Source organism: Nicotiana sylvestris, chromosome 1, assembly GCF_000393655.2.
Source record: "Nicotiana sylvestris chromosome 1, ASM39365v2, whole genome shotgun sequence".
In the NCBI taxonomy this organism is placed as follows: domain Eukaryota; kingdom Viridiplantae; phylum Streptophyta; class Magnoliopsida; order Solanales; family Solanaceae; genus Nicotiana; species Nicotiana sylvestris.
The window spans coordinates 151,371,651-151,392,053 of record NC_091057.1 but is presented as its reverse complement, the minus strand read 5'-3'; the positions used below and the strand labels follow the sequence as shown (position 1 = coordinate 151,392,053).

The following is a 20,403-nucleotide window of genomic DNA, read 5'->3' as shown; positions in this document are numbered from 1 at the left end:
TAGTAGCGCAAAAGGAGAATTTGAATGCTTTTTTTTTTTTAGCATTTGAATGCTAATTCTTTTCTGTTTTGCGAGGAATGTCATTTAAGTTGCGTCGCATTGAAGATTTTCGTTTGATTAAGTACTTCTTATCGATGTTCATTCTAATAAATTGAGCCGCACTAGAAGTGAATTTCTTCTATAGTTGTCCGAATCCATCCTAGTTGTCAAAATTGATATTTTTTATTTGCTAAACTTGATCGACGCATCATTTTGAGTTTATGCAAGACTATGTAATTACAAAAAAACACCAAATATGAATGCATTAACGTGTAGATTGGAATGTCAAAATGTAATGTTATGGATTAAATTTTTGAACCGGTAAAAGTCATTTGTCAAAAAATTAAAGTTGACTTACTAGCTATGTGTGATTTAATAAGTTGTTATTTTTCACTAATGAATCTTGTGCGAAATGTGCTACTTTTTGCAGCTTATAAAACATGTGCTTCTTAACTCGAGTAAATTTCTCTCGAGAGACTACAACGTTAGATCTATTTCTTGGCTCGCAACAAATTAATAATACTATTTTGAGTAATAATATCAGACTGAGAGATTTTTACATATTTTTACACTTACAAAGTAGAGAGATTGAGAGAGAGCCTAAAGCTGGCTCAAGTGTTATTTTTATCCAAAATGCTTCCTAATAGAATAGCATTATATACCAAATGATTGGGTCACGAGGAAGGTTCTCATTTTTAAACATTTCTATTACCTCCATTTAGTCAACGGTGACTTCCGGTACTGGTTTTAGTTCCTGCACGAGAGTTAGAATATCAGAATTTCAATGTAATAAGCGATCAAACATACTTCATATCCAGAATGATTTATCTTTTTCCTTTAAAAACTAAAAAGTTTTCTTAGTGATCAGCATTTTATTACACAAGAAAGATCTTCTCATTACATTTATACTATACTTTAGGTTAAGTGCATCCTGTATGGGTCTAAATATGACCAACCACGGCCTACAGCTACCACGACGGGTAACAGTAGACCGACGAGTTGGCATAAGGGAATTGCTCAGGGGTGGAAAGGAATACGACCTCGCATCATTGCTAGAGTTAGATAGACTTTAATTTATTGTCCTTATAATTATGAGAAACCTCCTGTGACGACCCAAAGGGTCATCACCTGTTTTTTTTTCTTTTTTAATCAATTCTATTCTTCGGAGGCCTTGAAAACCTCACTTAGAATTGCCTCGATTTGCGTGCACAGTCCGGGCACGTAGTCGGAAAGCTTAAATGTGAAATTTTGCGAAAAATACTAAGTTTTGATGTTAAAATGAATAAATTTGACCCTGGTCAACATTTTGGGCAAACGGACCCGGACCCGTGATTCGACGGTCCCGGAGCGTCCGTAGAAAAATATGGGACGTGGGCGTATGCTCGAAATCAAATTCCGAAGTCTCAAGCCCGAGAAATGAATTTTTTAGAAAAATTATTTTCTGGAAATGTTTAAGAAAATTGGAAATGAAATCTGATTAGAAAGCGATGGTATCGGGTCCGTATTTTGGTTCCGGCTCCCGGTACATGTCTTATATATGTTTTAAGTCCTTCCTGTAAAATTTGGTTAAAAATGGACGTTGTTTGACGTGATTCGGACTTGAAGTTCTAAATTTGAAACTTGATGAAGTTTGAGGAAAAACTCTTGATTTTGAGGTTTGATTCATTATTTTTTAGGTTATTTAGGCGATTTGATCGCACGGATAAGTTCGTATGATGTTGTTGAGTTATTACATGTGTTTTGTTAGGAGCCCCGAGGGCTCGAGAAGTGTTTCAGAGGTGTTTCGGAATGGCTTTAGACTTATAAAAGTTGTAGGTTTTCCGGTTCTGGTATGTCCTTCTTCGCGTTCGCGGGAGTACCCTCGCGAATGCGATGAGTAAAATATTGCTGAAGGAAACTTCCTTCTACGCGTAAAACAGGTCGTGAACGCGAGGCAGCCGGGGGCTATACCTTTGCGAACGCGTTCCTGGCCACGCGAACGTGAAGGCCAAGTGGCCTGGGCAGGGGGGAAAAGGTAGAAAACCTTACGCGAACGCGACCTTAAGGGCGCGAACGCGAGGGCTCGAGAAGCTATAGCTTCGCGATCGCGAGCCCCTCAACGCGAACGCGAAGGCCAAAAAGCCTGACCCATCACGAACGCGTAGCATTAAATCGCCCGGTTATTTTTTTAAGTTTCAAAAACAGAAGGCAAACGGGATTTCTCAAAATTTTACAAAACTTCTTCTTCTCCAAAGCTCCTAGATGATCGTTGAAGCACTTTTTCACCAAAACTTCTTGGGTAAGTAATCTCCAACTTGTTTTTTTCCATTTTCTTCAACATCTAATGAACTTCTAGGCCTAAAACATATGATTAAGGGTAGAAAATTAGGGATTTTGGTAGAGTTAGGGCTTTTTGATTTTTTTTAATTTAGACCTCGTTTTGGGGTCGAATTTGAAAATAAATTATATATTCGGGCTCGTGGGTGAATGGGTGATTTGATTTTGGTCTGAACCTCGTGTTTTGACTAAGCGGTCCGGGGTCGATTTTTGGGTTTTTGGGAAGAATGATGGAACATCAATAATTAGGCATTGGGTTCGCATTGTTTAGCATTTATTGATGTATTGAAGTCATTTATGTATAGATACAATCGATTTGGAGCCAAATTCAAGAGGAAAGGCGGTAATTGAGGATTGAATTGGCCGTGGAAGTTTGAGGTAAGTGTTCGGTCTAACCTTAGCTTGAGGGATTAGGAGTTGAGTCATATTTGCTATGTGTTTCTTGTTGAGTACGACGTATAGGCATGGTGACGAATATCTATACGTTGGTGTCGAGCATGACCGTGAGTCTTAAATTGATACTTGTTGAATTCTTGAATAATACTATGGTTGCAATAATGAGTAAATCTGTGGTATTGACAAAGACTTAGTTTGTTTTCTTCGTGGAAGATACTTATGAGTTAGAAATTGTGATAATTGGGATGTTTAGGAGTTGAGTTGAGGTTGGTTATAGCTGATTCTCCCTTGCCGGGACGTTTATATTTGTATTGTTGAGTTCCCTTGCCGGGATAGTGTAATTTATGGTAAACCCCTTGCAGGGATGGTTGTTGTGATTACTGTAAGCTGTATATTTGGAATGGATTGCGCGCCGCAACATTTTTATTAATGTATACAAATATTGATCGGGTTGCACGTTGCAACAGATATTATATATATTGGATCGGGTTGCACGCCGCAACAGATATTATATATTGGATCGGGTTGCATGCCGCAACAGATACTATATATATTGGATCCGGTTGCATGCCGCAACCGTTATATATATATATATGGATCGGGTTGCGCGCCGCAACAGTAGTCTTATCATATTGTTTTAGATACTGTACTGTTCTTTCGTATTTATTTGGTATCTGCTAAGTTAAATTGTTTCCCCGAAGCATGTATCCCCTCCCTTTTACTGCTTATTACCTGTTTACTTTTCCGCCATATATTATGTAACTGCACATGTTTATCTGGAGTTTGGTCCTAACCTTGCTACTACCTCGTCGGGGTTAGGCCAGTCACTTACCAGCACATGGGGTCGATTGTGCTGATGCTACACTCTGCACTTATGTGCAGATACCGGAGCAGCATACGGTGCGCAGCAGTAGGTCAGGAGCCATCCTTCAGTCCACCGAGGCACCGAGGTAGCCTTGCAGACGTCCGCAGGCCCGGCGTCTCCTCTATCTTACATTTCATTCTGTTATCTCATTTATCCGAGACAAACAACTTTATTTTCTTCAAACTGATGTATGTAGCATTCGTAGTAGTCCGTGAATGTTGTGACACCAGGTTCTGGGTAAAGACGTGTATTGGCTTCTAGACATTTTGGTTTCTTATCTATTCCTGACTTCCGCTAAATTTTATTTTTCCGCTGTCATTTAACTGCTTATTCATTATTAATTTAATTGTTTAACTTGTATAAAATGAAAAGGATAAATAATTTCAAAGGTTTATGGCTTGCCTAGCTTCCACGAGTAGGCTCCATCACGATTCCCGAGGGTAAAAATTCCAGATCGTGACAAGATGGTATCAGAGCTCTAGGTTACATAGGTCTCACAACTCACGGACAAGCTCAGTAGAGTCTAAGGGATCGGTACGAAGACGTTTGTATTTATCCCCCAGAGGCTGCAGAGTTAGGAAAAACTTCACATTTGTTCTTTCTTGTTGTGCAGTTTTGTTTCTCAAATGCTAATTGGATTTCTACTCTGTTCTTTCGCAGATGGCGAGAACACGCGCTTCCTCATCTACCGCTCAGCAGCCCGAGCCCCCAGCAGCAGCTCCCACTAGGGGCTGAGGGCGAGGCTGTGCTAGAGGCCGAGGTAGGGGCAGAGCTCAGCCCCGAGCAGCAGCACCAGTGGCAGAGCCTCAGGTTGATTTTGAGGAGGAGGTTCCTGCCCCAGCAGTTCCGGTGGCCCCAGCTCAGGTCCTAGAGGGGTTCATCGCTACCCCCATTCTTTAGGATGCTCTGGTCCGATTGGTGGGCCTTATGGAGAGTGTCACCCGAGCAGGTTTGCTTCCTGTAGCACCAGCCGCTTCTCAGTTTGGAGGAGGGGCTCAGACTCCTGCTACACGCACTCCGGAGCAGGTGGCTCCCCAGGTTCAGGTTCCAGTAGTTCAGCCAGCTGGAGCAGTTCAGCCGGGGGTAGTAGCTCAGACTGGAGACGGAGTGGCTATGTCCGCCGATGCTTTGTGGAGGCTGGATAGGTTCACCAAGCTCATCACTTCTACTTTCAGTGGTGCATCTACTGAGGATCCCCAGGATTATCTAGACAGTTGCCACGAGATTCTCTGGAACATGGGTATTGTTGAGACCATTGGGGTCGATTTTGCAATATTTCGCCTGTCTGGATCCACCAAGACTTGGTGGAGGGATTATTACTTAGCTAGGCCAGTCGGGTCGCCATCTTTGACTTGGGAGCAGTTTACAGTGTTGTTTCTAGAGAAGTTTTTCCCCGTTATTCAGGTAGGTGTTATGATTGTGGGGAGTATGGTCATATCCGGAGGGCTTATCCGAGGTTAGTGGGCACTCAGTCACAGCAGCAGGGTTCCCATGCTATGATCCAGGCACCAGATGTTCCACAGGCCGCCCAGCCAGATAGAGGCGGGGGTAGAGGTGCTAGAGGTGGAGGTAGAGGACTTAGAGGTGGAGCTCAGGCCGCTAGAGGTGGAGGCCAGCCAGCTACAGGCCATCCTAGAGAGGTGATTCAGGATGGTGGGGCCCAGCCCCGATGTTATGGTCTTCCAGCCAGGCCCGAGGCTGAGGCTTCCGATGCGGTGATCACAGGTACTGTTCTGGTTTGTGATAGAGATGCTTCAGTGTTATTTGATCCAGGGTCTACGTATTCGTATGTGTCATCTTATTTTGCACCGTATCTGGTTTTGTCTAGTGATTCACTGAGTATTCCTGTATATGTGTCTACACCGATGGGTGATTCTATCGTGGTTGATCGAGTCCATCGTTCTTGTGCTGTGGTGATTGGGGGTCTCGAGACTCGTGTAGATTTGTTTCTTTTAGACATGGTCGACTTCGATGTTATATTGGGGATGGACTGGTTATCACCTTACCACGCTATTTTGGATTGCCATGCCAAGATTATGACATTATCTTTACCGGGTATGCCTTGTTTAGAGTGGAGAGGGACTCCTGGTCATTCCACCCGTAGCGTTATCTCTTATGTGAAGGCTTGGCGTATGGTCGAGAAGGGGTGTTTGGCCTATTTGGCTTATGTTCGTGATTCCAATGCTGAGGTTCCCTCTATTGATTCTGTACTCGTGGTTCGTGAGTTTCCTGAGGTTTTCCCTTCAGACCTGCCGGGGATGCCACCCGACAGAGATATTGACTTCTGCATTGATTTGGCTCTGGGCACTCAGCCCATTTCTATTCTGCCGTATCGCATGGCCCTGCCAGAGTTGAAAGAGTTGAAGGAGCAGTTGCAAGACTTGCTTGAGAAGGGTTTCATAAGACCCAACATTTTGCCTTGGGGTGCACCAGTGTTGTTTGTTAAGAAAAAGGATGGTTCGATGAGAATGTGCATTGATTACTGACAGTTGAACAAGGTTACAATCAAGAATAAGTATCCATTGCCGAGGATTGATGATTTGTTCGATCAGCTTCAGGGTGCCAAGGTATTTTCAAAGATTGACTTGAGATCTGGCTACCATCAGTTGAGGATTAGGGCATCTAATGTCCCTAAGACAACTTTCCGCACTCGGTACGGGCATTATGAGTTCTTGGTTATGTCATTCAGGTTGACAAATGCCCCAGCAGCTTTTATGGATTTGATTAACCGAGTGTTCGGGCCTTATTTGGACTCATTTGTGATAGTCTTCATTAATGATATTTTGATATACTCCCACATCCAGGAGGAGCACGAGCAGCATCTCAGAGTGGTTCTTCAAACTCTGAAGGATAGTCAGCTATATGCTAAGTTCTCGAAGTGTGAGTTCTGATTGAGTTCATTTGCATTCCTGGGTCATGTCGTATCAGCAGAGGGTATTCAGGTTGACCCGAAGAAGATTGAGGTAGTCAAAAACTAGCCTAGGCCAGCATCAGCTACAGAAATTCGGAGTTTCTTGGGATTGGCAGGCTACTATCGTCGGTTTGAGGAGGGGTTCTCATCTATCGCAGCCCCGATGACCAGGTTGACCCAGAAGGGTGCCCAGTTCAGATGGTCGGACGAGTGTGAGGCGAGCTTTTAAAGGCTCAAGACAACTCTGACCACGACACCGGTATTGGTTTTGCCCACAGGTTCAGGGCCTTATACAGTTTATTGTGATGCTTCCCGTATTAGGCTTGGTGTAGTGTTGATGGAGGAATGCAAGGTCATTGCCTATGCTTTGAGGCAGTTGAAGATTTATGAGAAGAACTATCCGGTGCATGATTTAGAGGTGGTAGCCATTGTTCACGCATTGAAGATTTGGAGGAACTATCTGTATGGCGTGGCGTGTGAGGTGTTCACGGATCATAAGAGTCTTCAGTACTTGTTCAAGCAAAAGGAGTTGAATTTGAGGCAGAGAAGGTGGTTGGAGTTGTTGAAGGATTATGATATCACTATCTTATATCACCCGGAAAAGGCCAATGTGGTGGCCAATGCCTTGAGTAGAAAGTCAGCCAGTATGGGCAGTCTTGCTTATATTCCGGTCGGTGAGAGGCCGCTTGCTTTAGATGTTCAGGCTTTGGCCAATCGGTTTGTGAGGTTGGATATTTCTGAGCCTAGTCGAGTTTGGCTTGCACGGTCGCTCGTTCTTCATTATTGGAGCGTATCCGTGATCGACAATTTGATGATCCCCATTTGTGTGTCCTTAGAGACATAGTGCAGTGTGGGGGTGCCAAGCAGGTTACCTTAGATGCTGATGGAGTTTTGAGATTGTAGGGTCGAGTTTGTGTGCCCAATGTGGATGGGCTTCGAGAGTTAATTCTAGAGGAGGCCCACAGCTCCAAGTACTCTATTCATCTGGGTGCCGCGAAGATGTATCAAGATTTGCGGCAGCATTATTGGTGGCGTAGAATGAAGAAGGATATTGTTGCGTATGTGGCTCGGTGTTTGAATTATCAGCAGGTTAAGTATGAGCATCAGAGGCCTGGTGGATTATTTCAGAGGATTGAGCTTCCCGAGTGGAAGTTGGAGCAGATCACTATGGACTTCATTACTGGACTCTCACAGACTCGAAAAAAGTTCGACGCAGTTTGGGTCATTATTGATAGGCTGGCCAAGTCAGCGCATTTCATTCATGTGGCAGTCTCCTATTCATCCGAGAGGTTAGCTGAGATCTATATCCGGGAGATTGTTCGCCTTCATGGTGTGCCGGTATCTATCATTTCGGATCGAAGTACGCAGTTCACCTCGCGCTTCTAGAGAGCAATTCAGCAAGAGTTGGGCACCCAGGTTGAGTTGAGTACATCATTTCATCCTCAGACGAACGGGCAGTCCGAGCGGACTATTCAGATATTGGATGATATGATTCGAGCATGTGTTATTGACTTTGGAGGCTCGTGGGATCAATTCTTGCCTTTAGCGGAGTTTGCCTACAACAACAGCTACCAGTCGAGTATCCAGATGGCTCCTTATGAGGCTTTATATGGTAGGCGGTGTCGATCTCCGGTTGGATGGTTTGAGCCGGGAGAGGCTCGGTTGTTGGGTACAGATTTGGTTCAGGAGGCCTTGGACAAGGTCAGGATCATTAAGAATAGGCTTCGTACAACTCAGTCCAGGCACAAGAGTTATGCAGACCGCAAGGTTCGAGATGTGGCTTTTATGGTTGGTGAGCAGGTGTTGCTCTGAGTGTCGCCTATGAAGGGTGTGATGAGATTTGGGAAGAAGGGCAAGCTTAGCCCTAGGTTCATTGGCCCGTTTGAGATTCTCTATCGAGTGGGAGAGGTGGCTTATAGACTTGCATTGTCGTCGAGCTTATCAGTCGTGCATCTAGTTTTTCATGTGTCCATGCTATGGAAATATCACAGCGATCCATCTCACGTGTTGGATTTCAGCACTATCCAGTTGGACAAGGACTTGCCTTATGAGGAGGAGCCGGTAGCTATTCTAGACCGGCAGGTTTGTCAGTTGAGATCCAAGAGTTTCCCTTCTGTTCGTATTCAGTGGAGAGGTCAGCCTCCTAAGGCATCAACCTGGGAGTCCGAGTCCAATATGCGGAGCCGTTATCCTCATTTTTCCCCGACTCAGGTTCTTCCTTCTTCTGTCCGTTCGAGGACGAACGGTTGTTTTAGAGGAGGAGAATGTGACGACCCAAAGGGTCATCACCTATTTTTTTTTTTCATTAATTCTGTGCTTCAAAGGCCTTGAAAACCTCATTTAGAGTCGCCTCGATTTGTATGCGCAGTCCGGGCGTGTAGCCGGAAAGCTTAAATGTGAAATTCTGAGAAAAATTCTAAGTTTTGATGTTAAAATGAATAAATTTGACCTTGGTCAACATTTTGGGCAAACGGATCCAGACCCGTGATTCGACAGTCCCGGAGGGTCCGTAGGAAAATATGGGATGTGGGCGTATGCCCGGAATCGAATTCCGAGGTCCCAAACCCGAGAAATGAATTTTTTAGAAAAATTATTTTCTGGAAATGTTTAAGAAAATTGGAAATAAAATCTGTTTACAAAGCGATGGTATTGGGACCGTATTTTGGTTCCGGCGCTCTGTATAGGTCTTATATATGTTTTAAGTCCTTCTTGTAAAATCTAGTTAAAAACGAACGTCGTTTGACGTGATTCGGACTTGAAGTTCTAAATTTGAAACTTGATGAAGTTTGAGGAAAAACTATTGATTTTGAGGTTTGATTCATTGTTTTTGAGGTTATTTAGGCGATTTAATTGCACGGATAAGTTCGTATGATGTTGTTGAGTTAGTACATGTGTTTGATTAGGAACCTCGAGGGCTCGGGAAGTGTTTCAGAGTATTTCGCAATGGTTTTAGACTTATAAAAGTTGTAAGTTTTCCAGTTCTGGTATGTCCTTCTTCGCGTTCGCGGGAGGACCCTCGCGAACACGATGAGTAAAATATTGCTGAAGGAAACTTCGTTCTACGCAAACGCGTAGACCAGGTCGTGAACCGAGGCAACGGGGGGCTATAACTTTGTGAACGCGTTCCTGGCCACGTGAACATGAAGGCCAAGTGGCCTGGGCAGGGGGAAAGGGTAGAAAACCTTACGCGAACGCAACCTTAAGGACGCGAACACGAGGGCTCGAGAAGCTACAGCTTCGCTATCGCGAGCCCCTCAATGCAAACGCGAAGGCCAAAAAGCCTGACCCATCGCGTACGCGAGAGGTTTGACGCGAACGCGTAGCATTAAATCGCCCCGTTACTTTTTAAGTTTCACAAACAGAATGCAAACAGGATTTCTCAAAATTTTACAAAACTTCTTCTTCTCCAAAGCTCCTAGGCGATCCTTGAAGCACTTTTTCACCAAAACTTCTTGGGTAAGTAATCTCCAACTCGTTTTTTTCCATTTTCATCAACATCTAATAAACTTCTAGGCCTAAAACATATGATTAAGGATAGAAAATTAGGGATTTGGGTAAAGTTAGGGCCTTTTGATTTTTCTTGATTTAGACCTCATTTTGGGGTCGAATTTGAAAACAAATTATATATTCGGGCTCGTGGGTGAATGGGTGATTTGATTTTGATCCGAACCTCATGTTTTGACCAAGCGGGCCCGGGGTCAATTTTTGGATTTTTGGGAAGAATTATGGAACATCTATAATTAGGCATTGAGTTCGCATTGTTTAGCATTTATTGATGTATTTGAAGTCATTTATGTATAGATACAATCGATTTGGAGCCAAATTCGAGAGGAAAGGCGGTAATTGAGGATTGAATTGGCCGTGGAAGTTTGAGGTAAGTGTTCGGTCTAACCTTAACTTGAGGGATTTAGCTTGAGTCATATTTGATATGTGTTTCTTGTTGAGTACGACGTATAGGCATGGTGATGAGTATCTATACGTTGGTGTCGAGCATGACCGTGAGTATTAAATTGATACTTGTTGAATTCTTGAATAATACTATGGTTGCAATAATGAGTAAATCTGTGGTATTGACAAAGACTTAGTTTGTTTTCTTCGTGGAAGATACTTATGAGTTAGAAATTGTGATAATTGGGATGTTTATGAGTTGAGTTGAGGTTAGTTATAGCTGATTCTCTCTTGCCGGGACGTTTATATTTGTACTGTTGAGTTCCCTTGCTGGGATAGTGTAATTTATGATAAACCCCTTGCCGGGATGGTTGTTATGATTACTGTAAGCTGTATATTTGGAACGGGTTGTGCGCCGCAACATTTTTATTAATGTTATACAAATATGGATCGGGTTGCACGCCGCAACAGATATTATATATATTGGATCGGGTTGCACTCCGCAACAGATATTATATATTGGATCGCGTTGCACGCTGCAACAGGTATTATATATATTGGATCGAGTTGCATGCCACAATAGTTATATATATATATATATATATATATATATATATATATATATATATATATATATATATGGATCGGGTTGCGCGCCGCAACAGTAGTCTTATCATATTGTTTTAGATATTGTACTGTTTTTTCGTATTTATTTGGTATTTGCTAAGTTAAATTGTTTCCCCGAAGCATGTATCCCCTCCCTTTTACTACTTATTACCTGTTTACTTTTCTGCCATATATTATATAACTGCACAGGTTTATCTGGAGTTTGGTCCTAGCCTCGTCACTACCTCGCCGGGGTTAGGCCAAACACTTACCAACACATGGGGTCAGTTGTGGATGCTACACTCTGCACTTATGTGCAGATACCAGAGCAGCATACGGTGCGCAGCAGTAGGTCGGGAGCCATCCTTCAGTCCACCGAGGCACCGAGGTAGCCTTGCAGACGTCTGCAGGCCCAGCGTCTCCTCTATCATACATTTCATTCTGTTATCTCATGTATCCGAGACAAACAACTTTATTTTATTTAAACTGATGTATGTAGCATTCGTAGTAGTCCATGAATGTTGTGACACCAGGTTCTGGGTAAAGACGTGTATTGGCTTTTAGACATTTTGGTTTCTTATCTATTCTTGACTTCCGCTAAATTTTATTTTTCCGCTGTCATTTAACTGCTTATTCACTATTAATTTAATTGTTTAACTTGTATAAAATGAAAAGGATAAATGATTTCAAAGGTTTATGGCTTGCCTAGCTTCCATGAGTAGGCATCATCACGACTCCCGAGAGTGAGAATTTCGGGTCGTGACACCCTCCCCCCCCCAAGTATATAAAGGGGACTTTAAACCTTGTAATGGCAGATCAAGAAGATATACAAAATTACTCTCTCTCTCTACTTTTATAAACTCTGTCCTCTCATCTCTCTATACTTCTGCCATTCCATTGCTATAACAATCCGAAAGTTAATTATCTTCGACTACGATTTACCCCTCTTTATTTTTTGATTGATTTGCTTGAAAAGAGTTAAAAATCTTTTGAGTCAAACAATTTGGCACCGTCTGTGGGGATTTCCATAGTCGAAATCATAGTTCTCATCTAGGATATCAAAAACAACGATCATTGTTCTTCACATCCCATAAGAACTAACAATGGCGGAAAAAGAAGCGAGGTTGAAGATGATAGCAAATGTCTTCAACAACCTCTTAATCCCCCTCAACGAAGCCAGTAGGGAAGACACCGAGAATACAATGCCAAGAGATACACCGGAGGGGGAGATATCACCCTCTCCACACGAGGATCTAACGGTCTTGCGTGAAAAAAGAGCCTCCATGTCCACGACGAGAAAAACACCACCAACGATCAAAAAGCTGCTAGAGGAATGGTTGACGAGTGCCCTAAGCAACATGCTCGAAAAACCCCCTCAAGGAAATGTCGATGACTCACCGACTGCAGAAATCGCAGTTGCCACTAGCGAGCCAAGCACTACCCAAACAGGCAACACCCACACTGCCATCGATGCATGTGACGGTGCACTCACAACCATTCTAAAGAAAATGGAAGAAATGGAGAAAGAAAATGAAAGAGCATCAGGAAAGGGTTGACAAAATACCTGGCGCCCCCAAGCTACTACCGAAACGCGACGTGGGAAGGTTCGTCGAACAGCCATACAGCAAGGGTGCTGCTCCGCACCCCATCCCGAAAACCTTCAAAATGCCACCATACTTGAGAATATACGACGGGACCACAGATTCGAAAGATCATTTAATCCACTACGTCACTGCGGTAAAGAGCAATGACCTGTCAAAGGAGCTAGTGCCATCTGTGTTGCTAAAAAAGTTTGGTGAGACTCTGACAGGAGGAGCATTGACATGGTATTCCCAGCTACTGGCACAATCGATAGCAATATTTGAGGAGATGGCGAACAAATTTTCTACCGCTCATGCAGGAGCTAAGAAGGCCGAAGCTAGGGATAATGACATTTTCACCATCAAGCAAGCAGCAGGCGAGGTACTTCGAGACTTCCTGGCTCGATTCAACAGAGTGAGAATGGGACTGCCAAATGTGTCGGAAGGAATGGTGGTCGCAGCCTTCCAAAATGGGTTAAATAGGAACAGATCAAAAGCAACCAAGAAATTGCTCAACAAACTCATGAAGTATCCTCCACCGCATGGGAAAAGATCCATAACGCCTACTGGACCGAGGTAAAGGCAGACAAAGACGATCTTAATGGTCCAACTCAGCGGCTAACGTCAGTCCAGATCGAGGCAAGAGGGATCGACATAACGACGGAAGGAGAGATCAGCCCTCGTGTTTCAATCGAGAAAGACATCAGCCTTATGTTAGAACATCCAACCCACCCCCTCTAAGACGTGCGGATACCGTGCTACGACACACCGCACCCCTTCGGAACGGAAGAGGTATGCTTCCACTATTATTTGCTCATAACTTTTGTGTTTCCCCTTCAGAGATAGTGTACGCACTAGAGAAGCTGGGCACGAAGGTGTAGTGGCCACCAAAAATGAAATCGAACCCGAGCACAAGAAGGTCAAATGTCCTCTGCGAATTCCATTAGGATAGAGGACACAAAATCGAAGATTGCATAGGCCTGCGACAAGAGGTGGTTAGGATGTTGAACCAGGGGTACCTTAAGGAACTCCTTAGCGATAAAGAAAAGGCCAACTTCTCCAGAGGACGTGACCACTCACAAGGACCTCCGAAACCACCATCGCTGGCACGCACCATACAGATGATTATCGGCAGCGGCGATAAGTCGGTGATCAACAATGTGAAGTTCACCACCACGCATAAACTCAAATGCACGGTCGCTCACGAACGGTATGACGACTTCGAAGACAGTATCATCTTCGAAAAGTTAGATGCCGGCGGTTTGTCTTTCCCTCATTATGATGCTTTAGTTATAACTTTACGCATTGCTGCTACAGATGTAAAAAGAATCATGGTAGACGATGGAAGCGGGGCGTGTATTATCCACCGAGAGTTCTCGTGCAAATGAGGCTCGAGGATATAATAATACCGCATTGCATAACACTAATAGGTTTTAACAATGCAGTAGAGCGGACATCCGTGGAAATAATGTTGCCTGTCTTAGCAGGAAGAGCCACGCTAGAAACCACATTCCATGTCATGAACCAGGAAACAACCTATAATACCATCATAGGACGCCCTTGGATACACGCCATGCAAGTCGTCCCCTCAAGATTTTACCAAGTGATCAAATTTCCCACCCAATAGGGGGTATTCAGTATTCGAAGCGAACTGCGTACTACCCAAGAATGCTACCGGATCACCTAAGATTGCACGTACACCAGACAGTTGAAAGGAGCAGGTATGCAGGCATAGAAATTAGCCATGTCGGGAACTAAACCCGACCCACCAGCAGAGGTCATCAGAGACCCGGATGTCATAAAAGCCTGCAAGGCAACTATAGAAAACCTTGACCCAGTCCAGCTGGACGACGCCAATATCATAAGAAAGGCTTACATCGGACACAACCTCTCAGAACTAGGTAAGTATTGTGAATTTCTGACTAATAACGCCGACTTGTTTGCCTTTTCCCACTCAGATATGCCGGGTATCCCAAGGGACATCGCCACTCATAGGTTGAATGTCGACCCACTCTATCCACTAGTATGGCAATCAAGGAGAAAATTCAATGCTGCAATCAACGAAGTAGTCAGCGAAGAAGTGGACAAATTGCTCACTAATGGTTCCATCAGAGAATCGAAGTATCCCCAGTGGTTTGCCAATGTGGTCATGGTCAAAAAGAAGAACGGGAAGTGGCGAATGTGCGTGGACTTCACCGATCTGAAAAAAGAATGCCCAAAAGACTCCTTCCCATTACCTCATATCGACCAACTGATCAATGCAGCAGCGGGGCACGAACTGCTGAGTTTTTTAGATGCTTATTCCGGTTACAACCAAATCCTGATGGCCGAAGAGGATCAAGAAAAGACAACCTTCATCACTCACCAAGGGACTTACTGCTACAAAGTGATGCCATTCGAGCTCAAGAACGCTGGGGCCACTTATCAAAGGTTAGTCACCAAGATGTTCAAAGAACAGCTCGGCAAAACAATGGAGGTTTATATCGATGATGTGCTGGTAAAATCGGCAAAGAAGGAGGATCACATTAATCATTTGAAAGAAGCTTTCGAGATTTTGAGACGGTACGGGATGAAGTTGAATCCGGAAAAGTGCGCCTTCGGCATAGCATTGGGGAAATTCCTAGGTTTCCTCTTGTCACAACGAGGGATCGAAGTCAACCCTGATCAAATCAAGGCCATCGACATCATACCTGAGGTACTGACCAACAAGAAACATGTACAGAAGCTAACATGGCGAATAGCCGCCTTGTCAAGATTCATTTCACGGTCCTCAGACAGATGTCACCAATTCTTCAACGTACTAAGAAAGGATCACGGGCTACAATGGAACGAGGAGTGCATTGACGCCCTAAGAAAACTAAATTCATATCTATCTTCACCACCACTACTCGTCAAAGCAAACCCAGGCAAAATGTTTACTCGTATATTTGGCAGTATCTGAAGTCGTTGTCAGTGTGGTCCTGGTTCGCGGAAACGAAGGTACGCAATCTCCTATTTACTATATCAGCAAAACCTTAATAGATGCCGAGACAAGGTACCCTCACCTTGAAAAACTAGCTCTGGCACTGGTCGTAGCTTCATGCAAGCTTAGACCCTATTTCCAATGCCACCCCATAAAAGTAATAACTATTTTTCCCCTAAGAGGTGTCCTGTATAAGCCCGAGCTCTCAGCCAGACTCGCCAAATGGGCAATAGAGCTCAGTGAGCATGACATAACCTACCAACCACGAACTTCCATCAAGTCGCAGGTGCTCGCTGATTTCGTTGCCGACTTCAGTGCAAATATATTACCGGAGGCGGAACAAGAAGCGTTTCGTGCTTCCGCACGTATCGACCTCTGCACCCTCTACACTGATGGCACTTCGAACGCCCCGGGATCGGGACTGGGACTCATCCTCGAAGTCCCTACGGGAGAAGTAATTCGCCAGTCCATATGATGCCCTAAGATGAATAACAACGAGGCCGAGTATGAGGCTGTGATTGCAGGTCTGAAGTTAGCTCTCAAGTACGGCGCCCGACGGCTCATCCTCCATTGCGACTCTCAACTTGTTGTGAATCAAGTCACTGGGACTTTCCAAATCAAAGAGCAAAGACTGCAGAAATATCAGTCAGAAATCCATAAGCTGCTGTCGGAGTTCGATGAATGCTGCTTCGATCAAATCCCTAGTTTAGCCACCAAATTAGTTGCGGCCACCAAGAATATTAACAAGTAAAATGTGGTCACCCTCCCTCATTCAGCCATAGACCACGTCGAGGTACTCTCCATGAACCTAACTTGGGATTGGCGTAATCGCCTTGTGTCCTACTTACAGGACGGAACACTCCCGCAAGACAAAAAGGAATCTAAGAAACTCCGGACACAAGCGGCTCGATACAGCCTAATAAATTACTACCTCTACAAGAGAACGTTCGGCGGCCCCCTAGCTAAATGTCTCGGACCGCATCAAACAAGGCAAGTCCTAAAAGAAGTACACGAGGGTCATTGCGGTGCCCATACAAGGAATCACGCCCTAGTTCGATGTCTCATTCGCGTCGGCTACTACTGGCCTACTATGAAAAAAGAAGCAGCAGACTATGTCTGGAGATGCGAACAGTGCCAAAAGTATGCCCCTATGATACATCAAGCAGGAGAATTGCTCCATTCGGTCACCTCGCCATGCCCTTTTATAAGATGGGGGATGGGCGTAGTTGGTCTTCTGCCAGCGGGACAAGGAAAGGTACGTTTTCTTTTAGTTTTAACTGATTATTTCTCTAAATGGGTGGAAGCAGGTGCGTACGCTCAAATACGCGAATAGGAGGTCATCGCCTTTATATGGAAAAATATCATATGTCGCTTCGGTATCCCCAAAGAAATCAGCTGCGATAATGGACCCCAGTTCGTCGGAAAGAGAACGACTGAGTTCTTCGAAAAATGGCACATCAAGCGAATACTCTCCACGCTGTATCATCCCGCTACCAACGGCCAAGCCGAGTCCTCCAACAAAGTGATATTAAACATATTGAAAAAGAAGCTCGAAGAAGCTAAAGGGCTATGGCCCGAACTATTACCTAAAGTATTGTAGGCCTACCGAACTACGCCAAAGTCCAGCATAGGAGAAACGCCATACTCATTGGTCTACGGGACCGATGCAGTCATATCCGTCGAAGTCGGGGAACCCAGTCTGAGATACTCCCGTATGAGCGGAGCAGACAACGACGAAAGTAGATTACAAGACCTAGATGAAGCTGAAGAATGGAGAGACATGGCCCACATAAGAATGATAGCTCAGAAGCAGCAAGTAGAGAGATACTACAACAAAAAAGCCAAGGTAAGACCACTCAAAGTTGGCGACTACGTCCTCAAGGCCAAAACATTGGCATCAAAGAACCCGAATGAGGGAAAATTAGGAACCAACAGGGACGGACCGTATAAAATCATCGCAGCAGCAAACAAAGGAGCATTCCAACTGGAAACAATGGAGGGAAAACTACTCCAGAACAACTGGAACGTCAACATCTCAAGTACTTCCACTTCTGAAAGACGTCACCTAAGTCGTACTATTTTTCCCTCACCCAAGTTTTATCCCAATTAGGTTTTCTCGGGGAGGTTTTTAATGAGGCGGCAAAGGGGATACCCTGTGGATCGGCGTACTGTTCATCACTGCGACCCATCGTCACGGTCACCAGGCCGAAGTAATGAAGGGACTGCACAACTCAATCTTCACTGTACAAACAGAATTCTCTATTGTATAAACAGAATTCTCCATTGTATGAACAAAATTCTCCATTATATGAACAGAAACCTCAATTATATGAAACGCCAACATCCCAGTGGCCATGGCCAAGGCCATCGACATTAGTTCGACCTCGCTCGAAGCACGATGAATACAACTTCGACCACGGTCGAAGCAACATCCTAATGGCCAAGGCCATCATCAATTCGACCTCGCTCGAACCACGGCGGATACCACTTTGACCACGGTCGAAGAAATATCCTAATGGCCAAGGCCATCATCAGTTCGACCTCGCTCGAACCATGCCGGATACTACTTCGACCACGGTCGAAGCAATATCCTAATGGCCAAGGCCATCATCAGTTCGACCTCGCTCGAACCACGACGGATACCACTTCGACCACGGTCTAAGAAACATCCTAATGGCCAAGGCCATCATCAGTTCGACCTCGCTCGAACCACAACAATACCACTTCGACCACGGTCGAAGCAACATCCTAATGGCCAAGGCCATCATAAGTTCGACCTCGCTCGAACCACGGTGGATACCACTTCGACCACAGTCGAAGAAGCATCCTAATGGACAAGTCCATCATCAGTTCGACCTCGCTCGAACCACGACGGATACCACTTCGACCACGGTCGAAGCAAAATTCTAATGGCCAAGGCCATCATCAGTTCGACCTCGCTTGAACCACGACGGATACCACTTCGACCACGGTCGAAGTAATATCCTAATGGCCAAGGCCATCATCAGTTCGACCTCGCTCGAACCACGGCGGATACCACTTCGACCACGGTCGAAGCAACATCCTAATGGCCAAGGCCATCATCAGTTCGACCTCGCTCGAACCACGATGGATACCACTTCGACCACGGTCGAAGCAACATCCTAATGGCCACGACCATTATTAGTTTGACCTCGCTCGAACCACGATGGATACCTCTTCGACCACGGTCGAAGCAACATCCTAATGGCCAAGGCTATTATTAGTTCGACCTTGCTCAAACCACGACGGATACCACTTCGACGGCGGTCAAAGCAATATCCTAATGGACAAGGCCATCATTAGTTCGACCTCACTCTAACCACGACGGATACCACTTCGACCACAGTCGAAGCAACATCCTAATGGCCAAGTCCATCATTAGTTTGACCTCGCTCGAACCACGACGAAATGTATTTTTAACGATAGTCAAAACATCCCTACGGAGACTGTCATGCAATAAACTAAGAAGGAAAAACGGCGAACAAACAAAGCGACAAAAGTGAAGTTTATATTACAACAAAATGTTATTTACATTCATCCATACGGACGGATCCTAATACAACCTGCGCCCAAAAATTCTCTAACAAAACAAACGAACTAAAACTACTCATCGGCCCCAGCAGGGTAGGCATCTTCATACCATGATTCCGAGTAAAGGTGGTTCACGTCGTTAGAAGGGACACCCTCCCCATTGGAAGTGTCAGGCTCATACCCACACGACTCGTGAGCCGTACATGCTTCAGCATGCACCATCTGAACCTTTGCATCTGTCACCCGACCCTCAATACACAAAGCTCTATATACATCGAGCCGAGCCTCCGCATAGACCTATATCTAAAATAAACAACGAGTCGAGCCCTGACCAGCCAGAGGACGAGATGTGGAAGGCCTAGGACGACGATATATTTCTCCTGCCCTTGGCGGAGCCACTTGCCTTTGCAACAAGGACAATTCCGCCCCTAGCTCCCCAATACGCCTTTTGAGCTCTGCAACCTGACTACCGGAGGCTTCTCTTTCCCGAGTAAGTTCTGATCTAGACATGTAGAGGGCATCCTCCAATGAGACCGTCTCAGAAATGGCGGCGGCTAACTTATCAACGATAGCATTTAACTCGCCCTTGAGCCCGCCGATCTCCTCTATCTTGGCATTCATCTCGACATTCAAGTCGGCCACCTTCAGCTGTAGGTCAGCATTCTCCGCCATCATGATCACCCCTTGACTCAGTTCGAGCTCATCTTCCCTAGCCTTAAGAAGGGCCTCCAGCTCGTTGTTACGAGTGATGGCCCTCACGAGCTCCTCATCCCTATCCTCCATCTCTGCCACCCTACGTTCCAATTGGGCCTCCCGCTGCTTAAGCCCCTCACGGAACATTTGGAACTCAGGATCCTGATAGTAGATATCGGTCATCGCTCGGTGCTTAGCGCGGTACTATTGGTACTTCATCGACATCATCTTGTATAGGTCCGTCCTCTTTCGTTCACGACGATCTCTTTCCACCTCCAGGACAAGGGTCTGACAAAAAGAGCAAAAGTTAAACACCAATCCCACGATACAAGGAAAAGCAAAAGGAACCTACCTGTAAGGCCATGTCGGCGACCTTCCGAGATAGCTCCGCATCATTCATCATCCCAAGCATCTCGTTCTCGGGAGCAACGCATAAAGGAGCGAGGGCCGAAGCAACTTGCTCGCTATTTAACAGCAAGTTGTAGCCCCCCGGAATTATCACATGACGGCCAGACCCCGTTCGTCCTCACCTCCACATGAGTATGACAACTCAAGAACTCATTGATGTCCTTTGGATCGATGTCGAAACCCGATC

General features: G+C 45.0%; 2 protein-coding genes across 2 annotated transcripts; one reads left to right on the top strand and one right to left on the bottom strand.

The window, feature by feature from the left end:
- The first annotated feature begins 12,124 nt into the window (after positions 1-12,124).
- Positions 12,125-12,577, top strand: LOC138876157 (uncharacterized). Its single transcript, XM_070155061.1, has one exon. The coding sequence runs from the start codon at positions 12,125-12,127 to the stop codon at positions 12,575-12,577; it is 453 nt and encodes a 150-aa protein (XP_070011162.1).
- Positions 12,578-19,418: 6,841 nt separating this feature from the next.
- On the bottom strand, positions 19,419-19,991 carry LOC138876150 (uncharacterized). The gene has a single exon (XM_070155051.1). The coding sequence runs from the start codon at positions 19,989-19,991 to the stop codon at positions 19,419-19,421; it is 573 nt and encodes a 190-aa protein (XP_070011152.1).
- Between the last annotated feature and the right edge of the window lie 412 nt (positions 19,992-20,403).